Source organism: Phyllobates terribilis, unplaced genomic scaffold (assembly GCF_046119375.1).
Source record: "Phyllobates terribilis strain yellow unplaced genomic scaffold, ASM4611937v1 Scaffold_13__5_contigs__length_258822181, whole genome shotgun sequence".
Lineage (NCBI taxonomy): Eukaryota > Metazoa > Chordata > Amphibia > Anura > Dendrobatidae > Phyllobates > Phyllobates terribilis.
Genome location: NW_027362773.1, coordinates 71334123 through 71350371, shown reverse-complemented (window position 1 = coordinate 71350371; position 16249 = coordinate 71334123). Strand labels below are relative to the sequence as shown.

The window sequence follows — 16249 nt, the reverse complement described above, 5'->3', positions numbered from 1 at the left end:
TATATTTACTAATAAAGACTCTATTTTGATACATTTACATTGATTCATGCTTTTTCATAGGTCTATATGTTTGAATATGCTGCTGGCTTATTTTATAGATGCTTTAGGTGGATTGTAATTTTTTTGCAATCTCTCAAGGATCCTGAAGCCTAAGAGAATCTAAAGCCGGTCCATACTTACCATCAGTCCTGTTGGTCAGATAATTTAGTTCTTATGTTAAACTAGATGGTGGCCCGATTCTAACGCATCGGGTATTCTAGAATATGTATGCAGCCGACCGGGTGCAATTAGCAGAACGTTGTTTAAATTTGGCGCCAAAATCGCTGATTGGTCGCGGCTGGCAACCGCGACCAATCAGCAAAACGGTGTTTAAATTTGGCGCCAATATCACTGATTGGTCGCGGCCGGCAGTCGCGACCAATCAGCAGAGCGTTGTTTAAATTTGGCGATAAAATGCCTGATTGGTTGCGGCCGCTGTTTCAATTTTGCGGTAAAATCGCTGATTGGTCGCGGGCAGTGTCCGCGACCAACCAGCACAGCAGTGTTTAAATGTGGCGCCAAGATCGCTGATTGGTCGCGGCCGCTGTTTAAGAGTGGCGCCAAAATCGCTGATTGGTCGCGGGCAGCGGCCGCGACCAATCAGCACAGCGGTGTTTAAATTTTGCGCCAAGATCACTGATTGGTCGCGGCCAGCGAATCGTATTGGTGAGGACCGGGGAGTGGAATCGTATTGGTGAGGACCGGGGAGAGTCGCTGCCTGTGCAGCTACTTCCGCTGCGAGAAGCCGGGAGATGAGCGGCTGCTCGCAGCAGAAGTATCCCGACCGGCAGCGCCGCTCCCCGGTCTTCCCTTGACACCCTAGCCGCATGGAGGTCAGCGGCGTCGCCGCCGGTCGGGATACCTCTGCTGCTAGCGGCCGGGAGATGAGCGCCTCATCTCCCGGCTGCATCGCCGCTAACCTCCGTCCGGCAGATGAGCCGCTAACGGCCGCCATCTTTTTCTCAAATCCCGCGGCCGGACCAATGAGCGACGCGGGATTTCCTGGACAGACAGACAGACAGACGGGATAAGACGATTATATATATAGATGCATTCCCCATAAGTCTTAGTATAGAAAAAGGGGATCCAGCTCCACAGATATGATATTTTAACCTCACTATTGGAACTGAATTTACTAATAAAGACAAGTTTTACTCCGTGGAGCTGGATCACCTTTTCCTGTGTACAAGCAAAAACGCTCTTCCGTGCTCCGGAACCATACTGGCATTGATGGCGGTGAGATGTTTTTTTCCTTTTACTAATTATTCTCTATAAGTCCCAATAAACCCATCCAACCTAGAACAAGAGGTCCTGATTCTGGAATCATTGCATTGTATGCGGCGGCCGTAAATTACACACAAGACTAGCATCAGGACACTGTGCGGAGCTAAAATCATCACTGTTCATTGGCAGCTCCTTCTGCTACCAACTCTACTGTGCAATGTCTTCCAGCAAGCTCCTGCGGACAACTATGAACTGATGAGTCAGTTCAGATAATACATATACCACCCCCAAAAAACATCACAGGAAGCCCCTATAGAAAATCCCTGCTTGCACAACAGATTATGTGATGAACTAGATGATTTTTATCTTGTGGTTTCTATTAAGGATAAATTAGGTTGTGTGAACAGGGATTTTCTATAGGACATTCCTGCTTTTTAGGGGTTTGTTATTGTATTGCTTTGTGGGGTTTGTTTTGGGGAAATAATTGATATGTATTTATGTACTAATAAAGAATCTATTTTAATACATTTACAATGATTCATGCTTTTTATGCTACCTTGTAGATCTACATGAAAGAAAAGGATGACTTGAAATATAAGAGCTGTTGACTGGTGTCAAACATTTTACCATTCCACTGAACCATTTGTGCTTTAGGTTCTGTTCAGACCTGTGGTTTTTTATTTTGTGTCTCTGATATGTCCTAGGAACAGAGAATTGGAGTTCATGTGGAGTACGAATCCATGACAAAAAGGAATCAAACAGGAGACATTATCCATTGACTTCAATGTAAAAAAGACCATGAGTTCAATTCATTATCGCATTTGCACCTGTTTATTGTCTGTTTTTTTGCTGTATTGAGCCATTTTTGTTTGCACCTTTTTTAAGTCTATTTTATTTGTGTTCGCATGTCCTTTTATCTGTTTGCTATTATGGGTGTGGTTTAGGGTTTCCAGATTTTTTGATTCATCATTTGTGACTTTTTAAAAAGTTGCAGAATTTGTCGGACCACATCGCCCTACCTCTTCAACCTCCACAGAGTGATCCAATAAACTACAGATATTTTGAGCAATTTCTGTGACATGTTGAAAAATTTGCGACACTTTGTGTTATGAAGTCGCAAGAACTGTTAAAGACAGAAAAAAAGACTATTTTTTACTTTGCGCAAAATTCATGAACTACGAGCGACGCCATTTTGCCAAAAAATCATGGACGGTGGTATGACTCCAGATTTAGACTATAAAGCCACATTCACATTATCAGTATTTGGCCAGTATTTTACATCAGTATGTGTAAGCTAAAACCAGGAGTGGGTGATAAATACAGAAGTGGTGACGTGTTTCTATTATACTTTTCCTCTGATTGTTCCACTTGTGGTTTTGGCTTACAAATACTGAGATAAAATACTGACCAAATACTGAACATGTGAACGGTTCCTAGAGGGTTTGTTGGTGGACTATAACCATAGCTCCCAACTTTTGAAGAACAGAAAGAGCACAGCAGCAAATTTTGCTCAGGCCCCTGGCCAAACCCCAACCCATGCCCATTTACTGTTTCTTTCTCCCCTGACAGGAGGAGTTGTCAGAGGGGCAGTGGCAGACATTGTGCAGTCGTCTGAGACTGCAGGGCATAGACCCAAATTTGGGACTGTCTCCTGTATCCGGGATGGTTGGGACTAGAGATGAGCGGATGGATTCACAGGACTCTGATCCAGTGTCCAGGAGGCCACAAATCTCTTATCATCCAGCGTCCCTGGCATGGTTTTGATTAGCCAGGGCTGGGGGGGTGTCATCTGTGCGTCCTGCTCATCTCTAGTTGGGACCTGTGGATTATTTTTTGTTCACTCATTCACAGTCGGAGCCACCAGAACTTTCTCATCTTCATGTTGCTTCACCATACGATATCTGTCCTTTTTGTGTCTGTAAGGCTGTGTTCACACGTTGCATAAATACTGTGTTCTTTGTTTTCTGCAGATGTCCGCCCCCAAACTACACAATAACAATCTTCTCTGGTTATTGTGCATTCTTTTAGGCCTTTTCCCCCTTATTTGATATATTTCTGGTGCAGATATGAAGCCGCGTATTTAATGAGTTTTTTTATAGTACAGAAAAGCTTTGAATCTGCACTTAAAGGGAACCTGTCATGTCCTAGCTACTATGGGGGCCATTGCAATGTGAATCACTAACATGCTTTTTTCATTAAAATTGGTGCAAATATAATGAGTATATAAGATTATAAGGCGTTATAAGCTGACATCAACCCCAGCCCTATAACCCCACTTGCCACCACCACAGTGCAGTGGGCAGAGCGAGGCTAAGTGTCAGAATTGGTGCATTCTATGGATGCGCCATTTCTGGGGCAGCTGAGGGCTCCTGTTTCTAGCCTTGGAGGGGGCCAATATTCATTGCCTCTTACTAGACTATTAATATCAGTCCCCAGCTGTCTGCCTAGCCTTTGCTAGCTGTTAAAATAGGGGGACCCCACGTCATTTTTTTTTAGGTCCCCCATTTTAATAGCCAGTAAAGGCTAAGTATACAGCTGGGGGATGATATTAGTAGCCTGGGAAGCTCCGTGGTTATTACTCCCTTCCCAGGCTTCAAACATCTGCTCCAGCTGTCTAGAGTATAAAATTACGGGGAACCGCACGCCAAATTTTTTTTTATTAAATTCTTTATTTTAACAATAAATGACAAGTACAGTAACCAACACAGTCACTGTACTAATTATATGTGTGACTGACATCTAACTAACTATTCTATGTTTGTAGATCTATTCTTTCTATTCTAAATTGTCGGGTACCGATGTATTGTAACTGTATGCGGCTGATGAGTTGCCGGCTTTTAAAGAGACGGGTGCGTGAAAATCAGACGACACTTGCATGGTCTGAGTCCCGTGTGATTTTTTCTCACGCACCCATTGACTTGCATTGGCGAGTCTCGTCCGAGATATGTGGCAATACGCAGCATGCAGCGATTTTTTTCTCAGCCCGATTTCAGCTGAGAAAAAAATTGCAGATGAGATGTCACTCATTGATTAACATTGGTCCAAGTGCAATCCGATGTTTTATCGGATTGCACTTGTCCGTTTTCCTTGCATATGAGTATGGGCCCTTATAGGCTTCTTCTGTAAAAACGTATGAAAAAAAACTGTTGCATTTTTAAGCGCAGAATCAAAGCATTAAAAACGCGGCTTTATGTCTGCATCAAATATGGGGGAACACGCATAACGCAGCAAAAACGCAGCAAAAACACAATAATCAGAGAACATTGGTATTGCATCGTGTGGTGTGGACACCTGCAGAAAAAATAACAGCAGAAAGAACACAGCATTTACACTACATGTGAACACGGCCTCAGCATTACATTTTTATTACATTTTTTATGGCTTTAATAGAAAAAAATATCAATCACGCCATTTTTACACCATTTACCAATCAGTGTGTTGTGCGGGTCGTTACGATTATAGGGACACTAAAAATGTCTGTGTTATTTGCTGATTTGTGATATTTATTAAAAAAAAAAAAACATTAAAAATGGCATTATTTTTTTCATTATCAAATGTTTTTCATTATTTTTTAGTAATTTTATAGGATGAAAAGTACCAGGGAGATCCGATCACAGGAGAGGGGTAAATATTATAATTTAATTTATGCACTGAGCAGAGAGATGCAGCCCCACGCCCTCAGGAGGAGAAGCGATGAAGATGTTGGAGAGAGGTAAGTATTAGAAGCCGGGACAAAGCTTTGACGTGCCGGGACGGTAGGACAGAGCCCTCAAATCGGGACAGTCCTGCTGAATCCGGGAGGGTTGGGAGCTCTGCTGTAACTATGGAGACACATGTTTGCATAGGAGCTGTATACAGATAGGATCTTTTAAATTAAGATTATTTGCAAAATGTGTTAAGTTTTAGTTTATAAGTGTAACATATAAAACAACATACTTTATGAAAACAAGAAATCTGTAGCAGTAAACTCACGTCATAACCACTGTTCCTTATTCCACGTCTCGGTCTTTCTCGGGTCACAAGTAGATCCATTTCAGTTTCGCCTGGGCTAGGGCTATTAAGAGACTGTCGACTTCTATATGGATGGTTCTTCAGGGCAGTTTGCCTGTATAAAATATGGTAAACTATGTCACACAAGAACAAGTGCACCTACAGTGTTCATAGAAAAGAGTCTGATATAGGAAAGTTTTTCAGAGTGGACAATAGCAGTCAGCCACAAGCTGCCATCCACTGAAGTATAGTCACTATATTACCTGATCGAAGAAAATTAATGACTATTGTACAGCTAAATAGAGGGGCTTCTTTTGCTATAACTTGGCTTATTTTACATTTGTTCTGTATATAGAAATGTATGGAGACTAGTTCATAGAAATTTCGGGAAGAGTTGTATGGAGAAAGCCAGGCATGTGCAGACATCGCTTCGCTCCCATCATCATGGGACCTGCAGCCAAAGCTGGTTTCACACTATAATAGAGATCCGTTTGCTGTCTCCACCAGAGGCTTCTACTTAAAGACCAGAAAAACAGTGTTCAGACTGAACTTGACAGAGCCATCGAGAATAATAAGGCAGTAGAGTGCACTATTGGGTCCGGCATAAAAGAAAAACACTGCCCAGAAAAAAAGTCAAACTTGGTCCTAAGTTGCAGACTTTGGACTCATTTCACCTCGTTATACACAATGGCTCCATCAGCGCTTCTGAATCTGGCTTTTATGGGATTAAGACAGAAGTCCCTGATGGAGACAGCAAAGGAGTCTCAAACGTAATGTGAATCTAGCCTAACATACAGTACATTGAAAATATGGACGAGATGCGAATACCCCTGTAACTGTGTGTCCATACAGGCATTTAGGGACTGTGGATCAGAGAAATACAAGGTCCATCTACAAGGACACAAGGAGCAAGATTTACTTCATCCCAGTATATACTGTACATTTGTAGACTGTGAGCCCTCGCGGGCAGGGTCCTCTCCTCTCCTGTACCAGTCGCTGAATCGTTTCTGCTCAAGATTACTGTAATTGTTGTTTGCTATGTGTACCCCTTTTTCACATGTAAAGCGCCATAGAAAAAATGGCGTTATAATAATAAATAATAATAATAACATTGGCTGGAAGTCGTTGCATCCATGTATCTAAAATCTCCTGTACATGTTCAGTAAGCTCTTTTGTATGATCTGGTGTGCTTTATGCTTTTACATGGCCTCACTGCAATTTGTGAACAGCGTGTTATTGTTCTCTCTCTATGTGAGTATGTTCATTCCTATTGACAGGTTCATTAGCAATATTTCACTCCACAATGGCCGCTGTTTAGTTCCCAGCTCTATGAACCTATAGTCAAAGAAACTGAAATCTGTACAATGGAAAACGCAAGAGTAAAGAGGGACACACAGAAAATAATCCATTAGTATATAGATCATGCTTCCACCTGTATATAACTTACAATAAAGCTATGGTTCAACCTGTGGAATTGACAAAGGAAAGGCATGCACTATTGTAATAGCACTACACATAAAGCTGCATTCAGCTATTAAATAATAATATGTAGGTTCCCTACCACCAACTACCAATTCAGCCTGATAGAAAAGGCTGCTCCAAATATTGTTACACTGGGAAAGTGACTCTGGTGTTTCAATACATTGTGCACCTAATGGCATCATACAACTTGTGTGCTGCTGTCATGTAGGCCTCAGTCAGACATCTGTGACGGTGATGTCCGGACTGACCTGGGGTCTCCTCACCTGAACCTAACAGCGTCATACTCATACAGTGTTTCCATTACATGTGGCTGCAGAATGAGCTGACGGGTTGGCCTCATTATCTTTATTTTATCAGATGTGTTGTGATTTCCTGGTTTTGTGGCACTTACTATTAGGCTCTTTTACATGTCAATGTTTCCAGTACATGGTGACAGTTTCCACACATGCTGGAGACACTGACACACACAGACAAATTCAAATCTATGAATCTGTGAACATATCAGTGTGTTTCCACGGACCGTGTGTCCATGTGATCCACATGCTGACATGTCAGTTTTTGGTCGGCAGCACGGGTCACACGGATCCATTCAAGTCAATGGGTCCGTGTAATCACGTACCGCACCTGGTACGTGAATCCGTGCTTGGGAATCCATTTACAGTTTGCGCTGTTCCCAAGTGCCAGGTGCTGAATGCTGCCCTCATCATTGTTCCCTGCCAGCGCTGCGATCAGCACCAGCAGGGATAATGATGGGAGTTGTAATATTCTGTTCCTGGTGTGTCCACCTGTAAAAATAAGAATAAATAAAAAAAATCCATATACTCACCTATGTGTCACCCGCTATAATCCATGCAACTGCTCAGCAGAGGAGCCTGGAAGAATGACTCCTGCAGTGAGTGGCCCCGGACCTCCGCTGAGCTCAATGAGTGACAGGACACCACTCCTGAGGGCAGTGTTCAGCACCTGTCGCTTGGGAACAGCGCTACCTGTACACTTATTTCCAGGCACGTGTGATCCTGATGCGGCACACAGACACGGGTATCTCCAGTACTGTTTTTTTCCGGTACTAGAAATATCCACACGTATGAAACCGGCCTTATGCAGGAATGACAGGTTCTCTTATTACTGCAGCTTTCCTCACAGACTGCACAGCTCTCCATCCAGAAAATGGCTGCTGGGGAGGGGTCATGTGACCAGACCTGGCCATCAGCCTCATCCAATAGAAAAACACCTCACAGGGGAAATCTGCTTTTCTATTGGGTGAGGCTGATGGACAGGTCCAGCAGCCATTGTATGGATGGAGAGCCGTGCAGTCTGTGGGGAAAGCTGCAGTAATAAGATTAGGAGGAGAACCTGTCATACCTACAGTACAGAGCAAAAGTTTGGACACACCTTCTCATTTAAAGCTTTTTCTGTATTTTCATGACTATCTCTTGAAGCTCATCAAGAGAATGCCAAGAGTGTGCAAAGCAGTCATCAAAGCAAAAGGTGGCTACTTTGAAGAACCTAGAATATGAGACATATTTTCAGTTGTTTCACACTTTTTTGTTAAGTATATAATTCCACATGTGTTAATTCATAGCTTTGATGCCTTCAATGTGAATGTACAATTTTCGTAGTCATGAAAATACAGAAATACTGAAAAAGGTGTGTCCAAACTTTTGGTCTGTACTGTATATAATAGTAAGTGCCACAAATCATGTCCCCAAATAATGATAATGTGGCCCCATTACCTCATTCTGCAGCCAGCAATAGGCAGTCTAGTACAGCGGCTATAGGAAGCAAATGGTGCAACATTTTTAATTAAACCTAAATGCAAAAATGCTTTTTAGCCCCAACTGCATGCATTTAAGAAAGAAAAAAGTGTCCCCAAAGACAGACAACCCCTTTAAGCAAATATATAATATGACGTTGATTATTTTTAATTAAAAAAAAGACAGAACTGTATGCTGTCCTGGAGGCCCAATATAGCCATATAAATAAGAAATTACTTACATAATAAATTGTACTTTCGTTCCAAATGCACCAGAAAGCTTTGATGTAAGCTCAATGATAACAGGGGTAAAACACCACTATTGAACAGTCCCCAGTGTTCCTCATTGACCTACTTCCAGAGGATTGAAAATGGAAGTAACACAATCTTCAGCATTATCTTTTGGAGGTTTCTCATTAGCTCACTACACTGTGTGCGACACCAGCGAGGCTTTAGGAAAAGTTCTAATCCTAAGATATGAAGTTCCATAGAACTATAGAGATAAGCGGCACCATCTCAGACATAAAAGCTCATTTTGCCTTTTGCTAGGGTACAATCTTGTTTATGGCTTTTCATCAATCCAGTCCTTGTGAAACACATTTCCCAGCCACGTTCCTCTTTCTCCACCCGTGGTGCTTGGACTGGCTGATCTACATATTTTAATGACTTTTTAGCATTTTCTATCGTCATTGCAGAGTCACAGTGGGTGAATAATACATTTCCACCCGGAGTAGAATCCCTGTTAATTCATCATCACACGTTCTGTTCTGCCAAAGCCTCTAATTCTTAGTCATCGGTAAACCCAGGCAATATATGCTTACTAGTGATGAGCGAGCATGCTAGCCACTGCCCGGTACTCGCCCGAGCATCTCAGTACTCGAGATGCTCAGAGCTCGCCGAGTACTTTCGAGATGCTCTAGCGGGAGCTCGGGTCCCCGTCCTGCATGTTTGGCGCTATTTAGAGCACCAATCGTGCAGGGATTGTCTGCCACTCACTGTAATATCACAGCCATGGTGGTTGTGGCATTACAGTGATTGCCAAAATCGATGGGAACAGTGCTCACAGTGAAACATGAAAAGCCGGCAATTCATCAGAGGCATACACCGGTACCTGACAATTTAGAACAGAAAGATAGAGCATCACACATAGATTAGGTAGATAGAAACATGTCAGTCACATATATAATAAGTACAGTGATAGTGTTGGTTACTGTACTTGTCATTTAGTGTTAAAATAAAGGATTTATTAAAAAAAAATTGGCGTAGAGTTCCCCGTAACTTTAGTCTCTAGCGGAGGTTAAGCAGAAGGCTGGGGCAGATGTTTGAAGCCTGGGAAGGGGGTAATCCCACTGACCTTCTGCAGACCGCCGGGGGGACCACCAGAAAAATGCTCGAGTTTCCCATAGACTTACATTGGGCTCGTTGCTCGGGTCGAGCACCCGAGTGTTATAATGTGCTCGACCCGAGCTTCGAGCACCCGAGCATTTTAATGCTCGCTCATCACTAATGCTTACCTTCCATTAAGTAACAAATGACCATTAGCTCTTAACTCATGTTATTGCCTACACATGCCGGTGCGGGGATGATTTGTTCTGGTGTAATTGTGGAACATCTCCATATTCAAAATAAAACAGTTTACACAGGTTTGATGCTTCCTTTCTCTAACTTTCCTTTCTTTTACTCAAACTTTTTCTAAAACAGACTGGGGAGAATAGGGTACAGTAGATACAGGAGGTCTTGCTTTACTAGAACATTTTACCACTATATTAGAAATCATTTTGAGGATATTTGGGCAACAAGACTTAGAAAACAAGCACTGCCTCGTTCTGTGCACCGTGAAGCAGAACTTGCCATAAACATATTCCCCTATTCTAGTGCTGGTATTAATGCCGGTAAGCCTTCCATGCTGATCCACATATCTTATCATTGGAGGCTCTGTGTTATCTTACAGAAGGTCCCTCTTACTGTTTGGTGTCACCTATCGGTATTAGAACTAGAATTAGATGGATGAGCAGTGAGAGGGTAGCGTTCTTCAGTGAAGTCTGCCCAGTAGGAGGCAGACAGTAATGTCAGTACACTGCAGGCACAGCCAATAGCACCAAAGCGCTGACGAAGTGGGCAACATATTGCCAATTATTTAGCAACCTCTGCTGCTCTGAAATGGGCAGCAGCAATTAGCTTATGTGCACACATTAAGTATTTGCGGCATTTTTTCCAGGGCAGTTATGTCACAAAAACTGAAGGATTTCCTAGTGCATGCAAAGTGAATGTGATTCCTGAAGTCTCATGCACCTGTTGCTTATTTTTTCCTTGCAGATCTGAAGCACTCTCAAATCTGCATCATGTCAATTCTTTCAGCGTTCTTGCAGCATTTTTCACTTATTCTAATGAATAAGGGAAAAAAACGCATCAAAAATGCAGCAAGAATGTGCATATTTTATGCAGCGTTTTTCCTGCCAACACTTCAGTAGAAATGTCTGCACACAAGCTCTTACTTTTTTTAAGTCTTCTTTCGAAACAACAAACACTCTGAAAACATTGGCATTTTTTTAGCAACCACCCAAGTTAGATCAATTATGAAGAAAGCAATAATTTGTGGATACCTCCCGAGCTTCTGTGTATGGAAGACGTCAATTCTCAGGGATTTATTCAAAAAAGTGGCTTTTATTCGACGCGTTTCAAAGTGTCCAGCACTACTTCTTCAGGAAATGACCACATACCACATAGGTGTACGGTCATTTCCTGAAGATGAAGTGCTGGACACTTTGAAACGCGTCGAATAAAAGCCACTTGTTTGAATAAATCCCTGAGAATTGATGCCTTCCATACACGGCAGCTCGGGAGCTATCCACAAATTATTCCTATCTTCCTACTTGTCGGTTTTGAGTGGATCCGCAGCAGCTGTACAGTGATTTAAAACGCTTTATAAGTCATAAATCAGGTTAGTACAATCTGATAGATAACTCCAATTGTATGTCATGTAAGACCCTATTTACGCTACTTTCTTCCTAATGTTTTATCTCAAAGTTAGGGCACGGCCCCACTATCAGTATTTGGTCAGCATTTAGTCAGTATTTTTTCTCAGGAGTGGGAGCCAAAACCAGGGGAGGAACAATCAGAGAAAAGGTATAATAGAAACAAGTCACCAAGTCTGCATTTATCACCCACTCCTGGTTTTGGCTCCCACTCCTGAGAAAAAATACTGACTGAATACTGATAGTGGGGCTGTGGCCAAATACTGATAGTGGGGCCGTGGCCAAATACTGATAGTGGGGCTGTAGCCAAATACTGATAGTGGGGCTGTGGCCAAATACTGATAGTGGGGCTGTGGCCAAATACTGATAGTGGGGCTGTGGCCAAATACTGATAGTGGGGCCGTGGCCAAATACTGATAGTGGGGCTGTGGCCAAATACTGATAGTGGGGCTGTGGCCAAATACTGATAGTGGAGCCTTGGTCAAATACTGATAGTGGGGCTGTGGCCAAATACTGACAGTGGGGCCGTGGTCAAATACTGATAGTGGGGCCGTGGTCAAATACTGATAGTGGGGCCGTGGCCAAATACTGATAGTGGGGCCGTGGCCAAATACTGATAGTGGGGCCGTGGCCAAATGCTGATAGTGGGGCCATGGCCATAGATAGATATCAGCCAAACCCACCAATTTCTCTTACGAAAGATCGTGTATGTTGAAATTAGTGCCCAATTGTTTTGTTCTTATGGGAAATAAGCCGCTGCCAGTGGCTTACCTCTACTCTACGTAATGAAAAATGCATGTACGCTCGGCCAAATGGAGAGTGCAAGCACATGGGGAGTTCATCAGCAATATCAATCAGTCAAATGTTAAATGTCTGTGGGCAACTTTACCCGATAATCCTGTGCTCCATCTTTAAACCATGTGGTGGATATTGCGCTGTGCTACAGGATCACAATTTACTCAACCAAGACAGAAAGCAATGGGTCTCATTTCTCAACACGGTCTAGGGCAGGTGCAGACGGACATCCTAGAGAATCGGGCAGATCATACTAATCAGAGTGTGATCAAAGTGGGATAAGACTGTGATCAGAGTGGGATCAGAGTGGGATCAGAGTGGGATCAGACTGGGGTCCAATCTGAAGTGGAGAGAAAAAAAAAGTTTCTCCACTATGTCAGTCTGTGAAAATCAGACTGCACTCGGATGGCACACGATTTTTTTTCTCAGACCCATAGACATGAATGGGCGAGTGCCATCCGATTCTCGGAGGCAAATCATTCATGCTGCAATTTTATTTCTCGGATCACTCGGTCCAAGGAAAAAATCAGACCAGTGCAAGGCCCCATAGAATAATATGAATATGAGTGCTATCCATCAAAACCAGTGATAGCAATCGTCCGATTAAAATGGTTGTCTGAAAGAGGCCATAGAAAACCTCTCAGACTGAGCTCTGGTGAAATGAAAGCTGCTCTGTGATTGGTCGCTATGGGCAGCAAACACAGTTTTGCCATAGACAATTGTGATAAATCTGCCCCGTTGTCTCTCTGCTGTATATTCTACATAGGTTATAGCCAGAGGCGCAGTCACACCCAGGCCCATTTAATACAGAGTGCCCATGGGCCCCTTTGACACACTTACTAGTAATATAAATGTGTGATATTACATATTACATATTACTTAGGGGTCCAGGAACACAAGTTATGTGTCTAACTATATCATTTGCTGCCTGTAAACTGCATTTCTGCACAGACCCATTGATGCATTGTGAGCACAGTCATTGTATCGATCAATCCAGGGCCACGTTCACACTTTCAGTATTTGGTCAGTATTTCACATCAGTATTTGTAAGACAAAACCAAAAGTAGGTGAAAAATACAGAAGTGGTGACGTGTTTTTATTATACTTTTCCTCTGATTGTTCCCCTCCTGATGTGAAATACTGACCAAATACTGAACGTGTGAACGTGGCCTAATAGTTTTGATCTGATCCCAGTGCGCGGGTTGTCCTAAGTGGCAATGCTGGTCCAAATTAAATGAAAAAAAGCGGTCTATAGGGCGCTAAACGAATGAACACTAGAGGTGAAAATTTTTTTAGGGCTAAAAAATAAATTTAATGAGCCCTTTCCACAACGCGTTTCGATAGTAAACTATCTTCCTCAGGTGGTACAAGGGTATGAGCACAAACATAAAATATATATAGACAATGATTCACAATGATTGGTTGATACTAATTAGTTAACCTGGGTCCAAACAAAGGAAACCCTTCATGTGCTGGTGCGAAGTGTCCACATTGGTTTCACATAAGCCACCTTCACATGAATACAAAGTATCAAAAACAAAATGGATAAGGTATAGAATATGGCAATGCATGTTGCTAAACAGTTATACAAAAATACATCTGTAGTGCCTACATCAATTTCATAGAAATCACCTACACATAAATACAAAAAATCGAAACATATTAAGTAAGATATAGAATGAAGTGATACATGTTAAAAAACAGTTATTCAAAACTGCATCATAATAAAATAAAATAAATAAATAAATATATATATATATAAATAATAAATAAATAAATAAAAAAAAAACCACATTTAAAACATAGCAATAATAATTCCATTAGAAAGGAGAAGGAAATGACCTTAAGAGCTGGTTACATTTTCAAGGGCCAAATTCAGACCCTCAGGGGCCAACGTGCCCAACTTGAAGATCCAAAAACTTTCTTTATTAATCAAACTCACTAATTGGTCGGGGACAGTATCAGGTATGTGGTCTATAATAGTAAGCCTCATATCTCCTGGATCTTTTTGATGAACAATACTAAAATATTTGGATACGCTGTGTAATTGATAACCTATCCGAATGTTATATCTATGTTTATTTAGACGTGCTTGCATAGCTTGTATCATTCGACCCACGTACTGGAGGTTGCAAGTGAACTTAAGTAAATAGATCACATATGTCGACTGACAATTCACATTGTGTTTGATAGAAAAAATTTTTCCTGTGGTATATGATGAAAAATTCTTTTGATTACCATTTTGAATGACTCTACAACATAAACATTTAGGCATATTACATGGAAGACACCCCGAACAGACGCCCTCTTGTAGGGGGTTGTATTCTAGATTTCAGGGATGTATTACTTGGTGCTATTAAGTTTCGCAAATTTCTGTTCTTCCTATAAATAATGCTCGGCTTGTTAGGTATAAAGGGTCCTGAAATGGGGTCACCCTTCAAGATAAACCAGAATTTATCCAAAATATTATGGATGGTAACTCTAGATTGACTAAATGTGGTGACCATGCTCCATCTAGTCAAATCTGAGGCTAATTTATTTCTACTCTTATTTTTATCGGTGAATGACTCAATCCTATCAAGACACATATCCTGTGTAAGGGTTTTAGTTCTGGAGAAAGCATCCATCAATAACTTCTTGGGGTAGCCTTTCTGTAGAAATCGTTTTTTCAATATTTTAGATTCCACTAAAAATTCAGAATCTCTGGTGCAGTTTTTTCGGACCCTCCAATATTGCCCATAAGGGACATTGGTGATCCATTTCGGGAGATGTCCACTATCGAACGTTAAATAACTGTTAACATCCACAGGTTTAAAAAAAAGTTGATGTGAACAATCTTCCTGTTGGATCAAACTGCACCATAAGATCCAAAAACAGTAAGGCGGTTTCAGAAAAGGTCGCTGTAAATGATAAACCCCATGGATTGGCGTTGAGTTCCTCAACGAATTTCAATGCACTCTCGCTAGTTCCCCTCCACAGGAAAAATAAGTCGTCTATGAAGCGGCGATAAAACACCACATGTTTGGCCGCCATATAAGGAGCATATTAGGACCACACATGCAAAGGGTCTTCTAAACAAAAAAGAGAATTTTTTTTGGGATATGACTATATTCAGGGTTCCTTTTTCTATTTCCTCCCCAAGATACACAAAAACCCCATCAATCCCCCAGGCCACCCAATCATTTCGGGAATTGGTTCCATCACCAGTAACCTTTCCCATTATGTCGACCTTTTTCTTCAAAAATATGTTCTTAAGCTTGATTCCTACCTGAGAGACTCCTCCCAACTAATTAAACTTTTGAGAAACCTCCCCCCTATGAATGATTGCCTCATCTTGAGCCTTGACGTTAGTGCTCTTTATAGCAATATATCCCACGACTTTGGGTTGCAAGCAATCGATCAATTCTTATCGATGGACAAATATTCCAGTTGAGCAAAGGAATTTCCTTAAAACATCTATTATGTTTATATTAAATAATAATGTATTCACATTTGAAGGGGTGGTTTACCGTCAGATAAAGGGCTGCGCAATGGGGACGAGGTTCACCCCCAGTTCTGCAAATTTGTTTATGGGGGTTTTTGAGTCCGTCTTCATCGCGCAGTCCCCCCTGGCGGCCAACCATGAGGTGTTTTATCGCCGCTTCATAGACGACTTATTTTTCCTGTGGAGGGGAACTAGCGAGAGTGCATTGAAATTCGTTGAGGAACTCAACGCCAATCCATGGGGTTTATCATTTACAGCGACCTTTTCTGAAACCGCCTTACAGTTTCTGGATCTTATGGTGCAGTTTGATCCAACAGGAAGATTGTTCACATCAACTTTTTTTAAACCTGTGGATGTTATCAGTTATTTAACGTTCGATAGTGGACATCTCCCGAAATGGATCACCAATGTCCCTTATGGGCAATATTGGAGGGTCCGAAAAAACTGCACCAGAGATTCTGAATTTTTAGTGGAATCTAAAATATTGAAAAAACGATTTCTACAGAA

The 16249-nt window shown here is 41.8% G+C and overlaps 1 protein-coding gene across 6 annotated transcripts in view; it reads right to left on the bottom strand.

Moving 5' to 3' along the window:
* The window catches only part of KIAA1549L (KIAA1549 like), a 308312-nt gene that overhangs the window by 60093 nt on the left and 231970 nt on the right, over window positions 1-16249 (bottom strand). For all 6 annotated transcript variants that reach the window (XM_073658126.1, XM_073658125.1, XM_073658123.1 and 3 more), the window contains one exon: window positions 5236-5368. In XM_073658126.1, the coding sequence (XP_073514227.1) occupies window positions 5236-5368 (133 nt within the window). The remainder of the gene's footprint in view (window positions 1-5235; window positions 5369-16249) is intronic.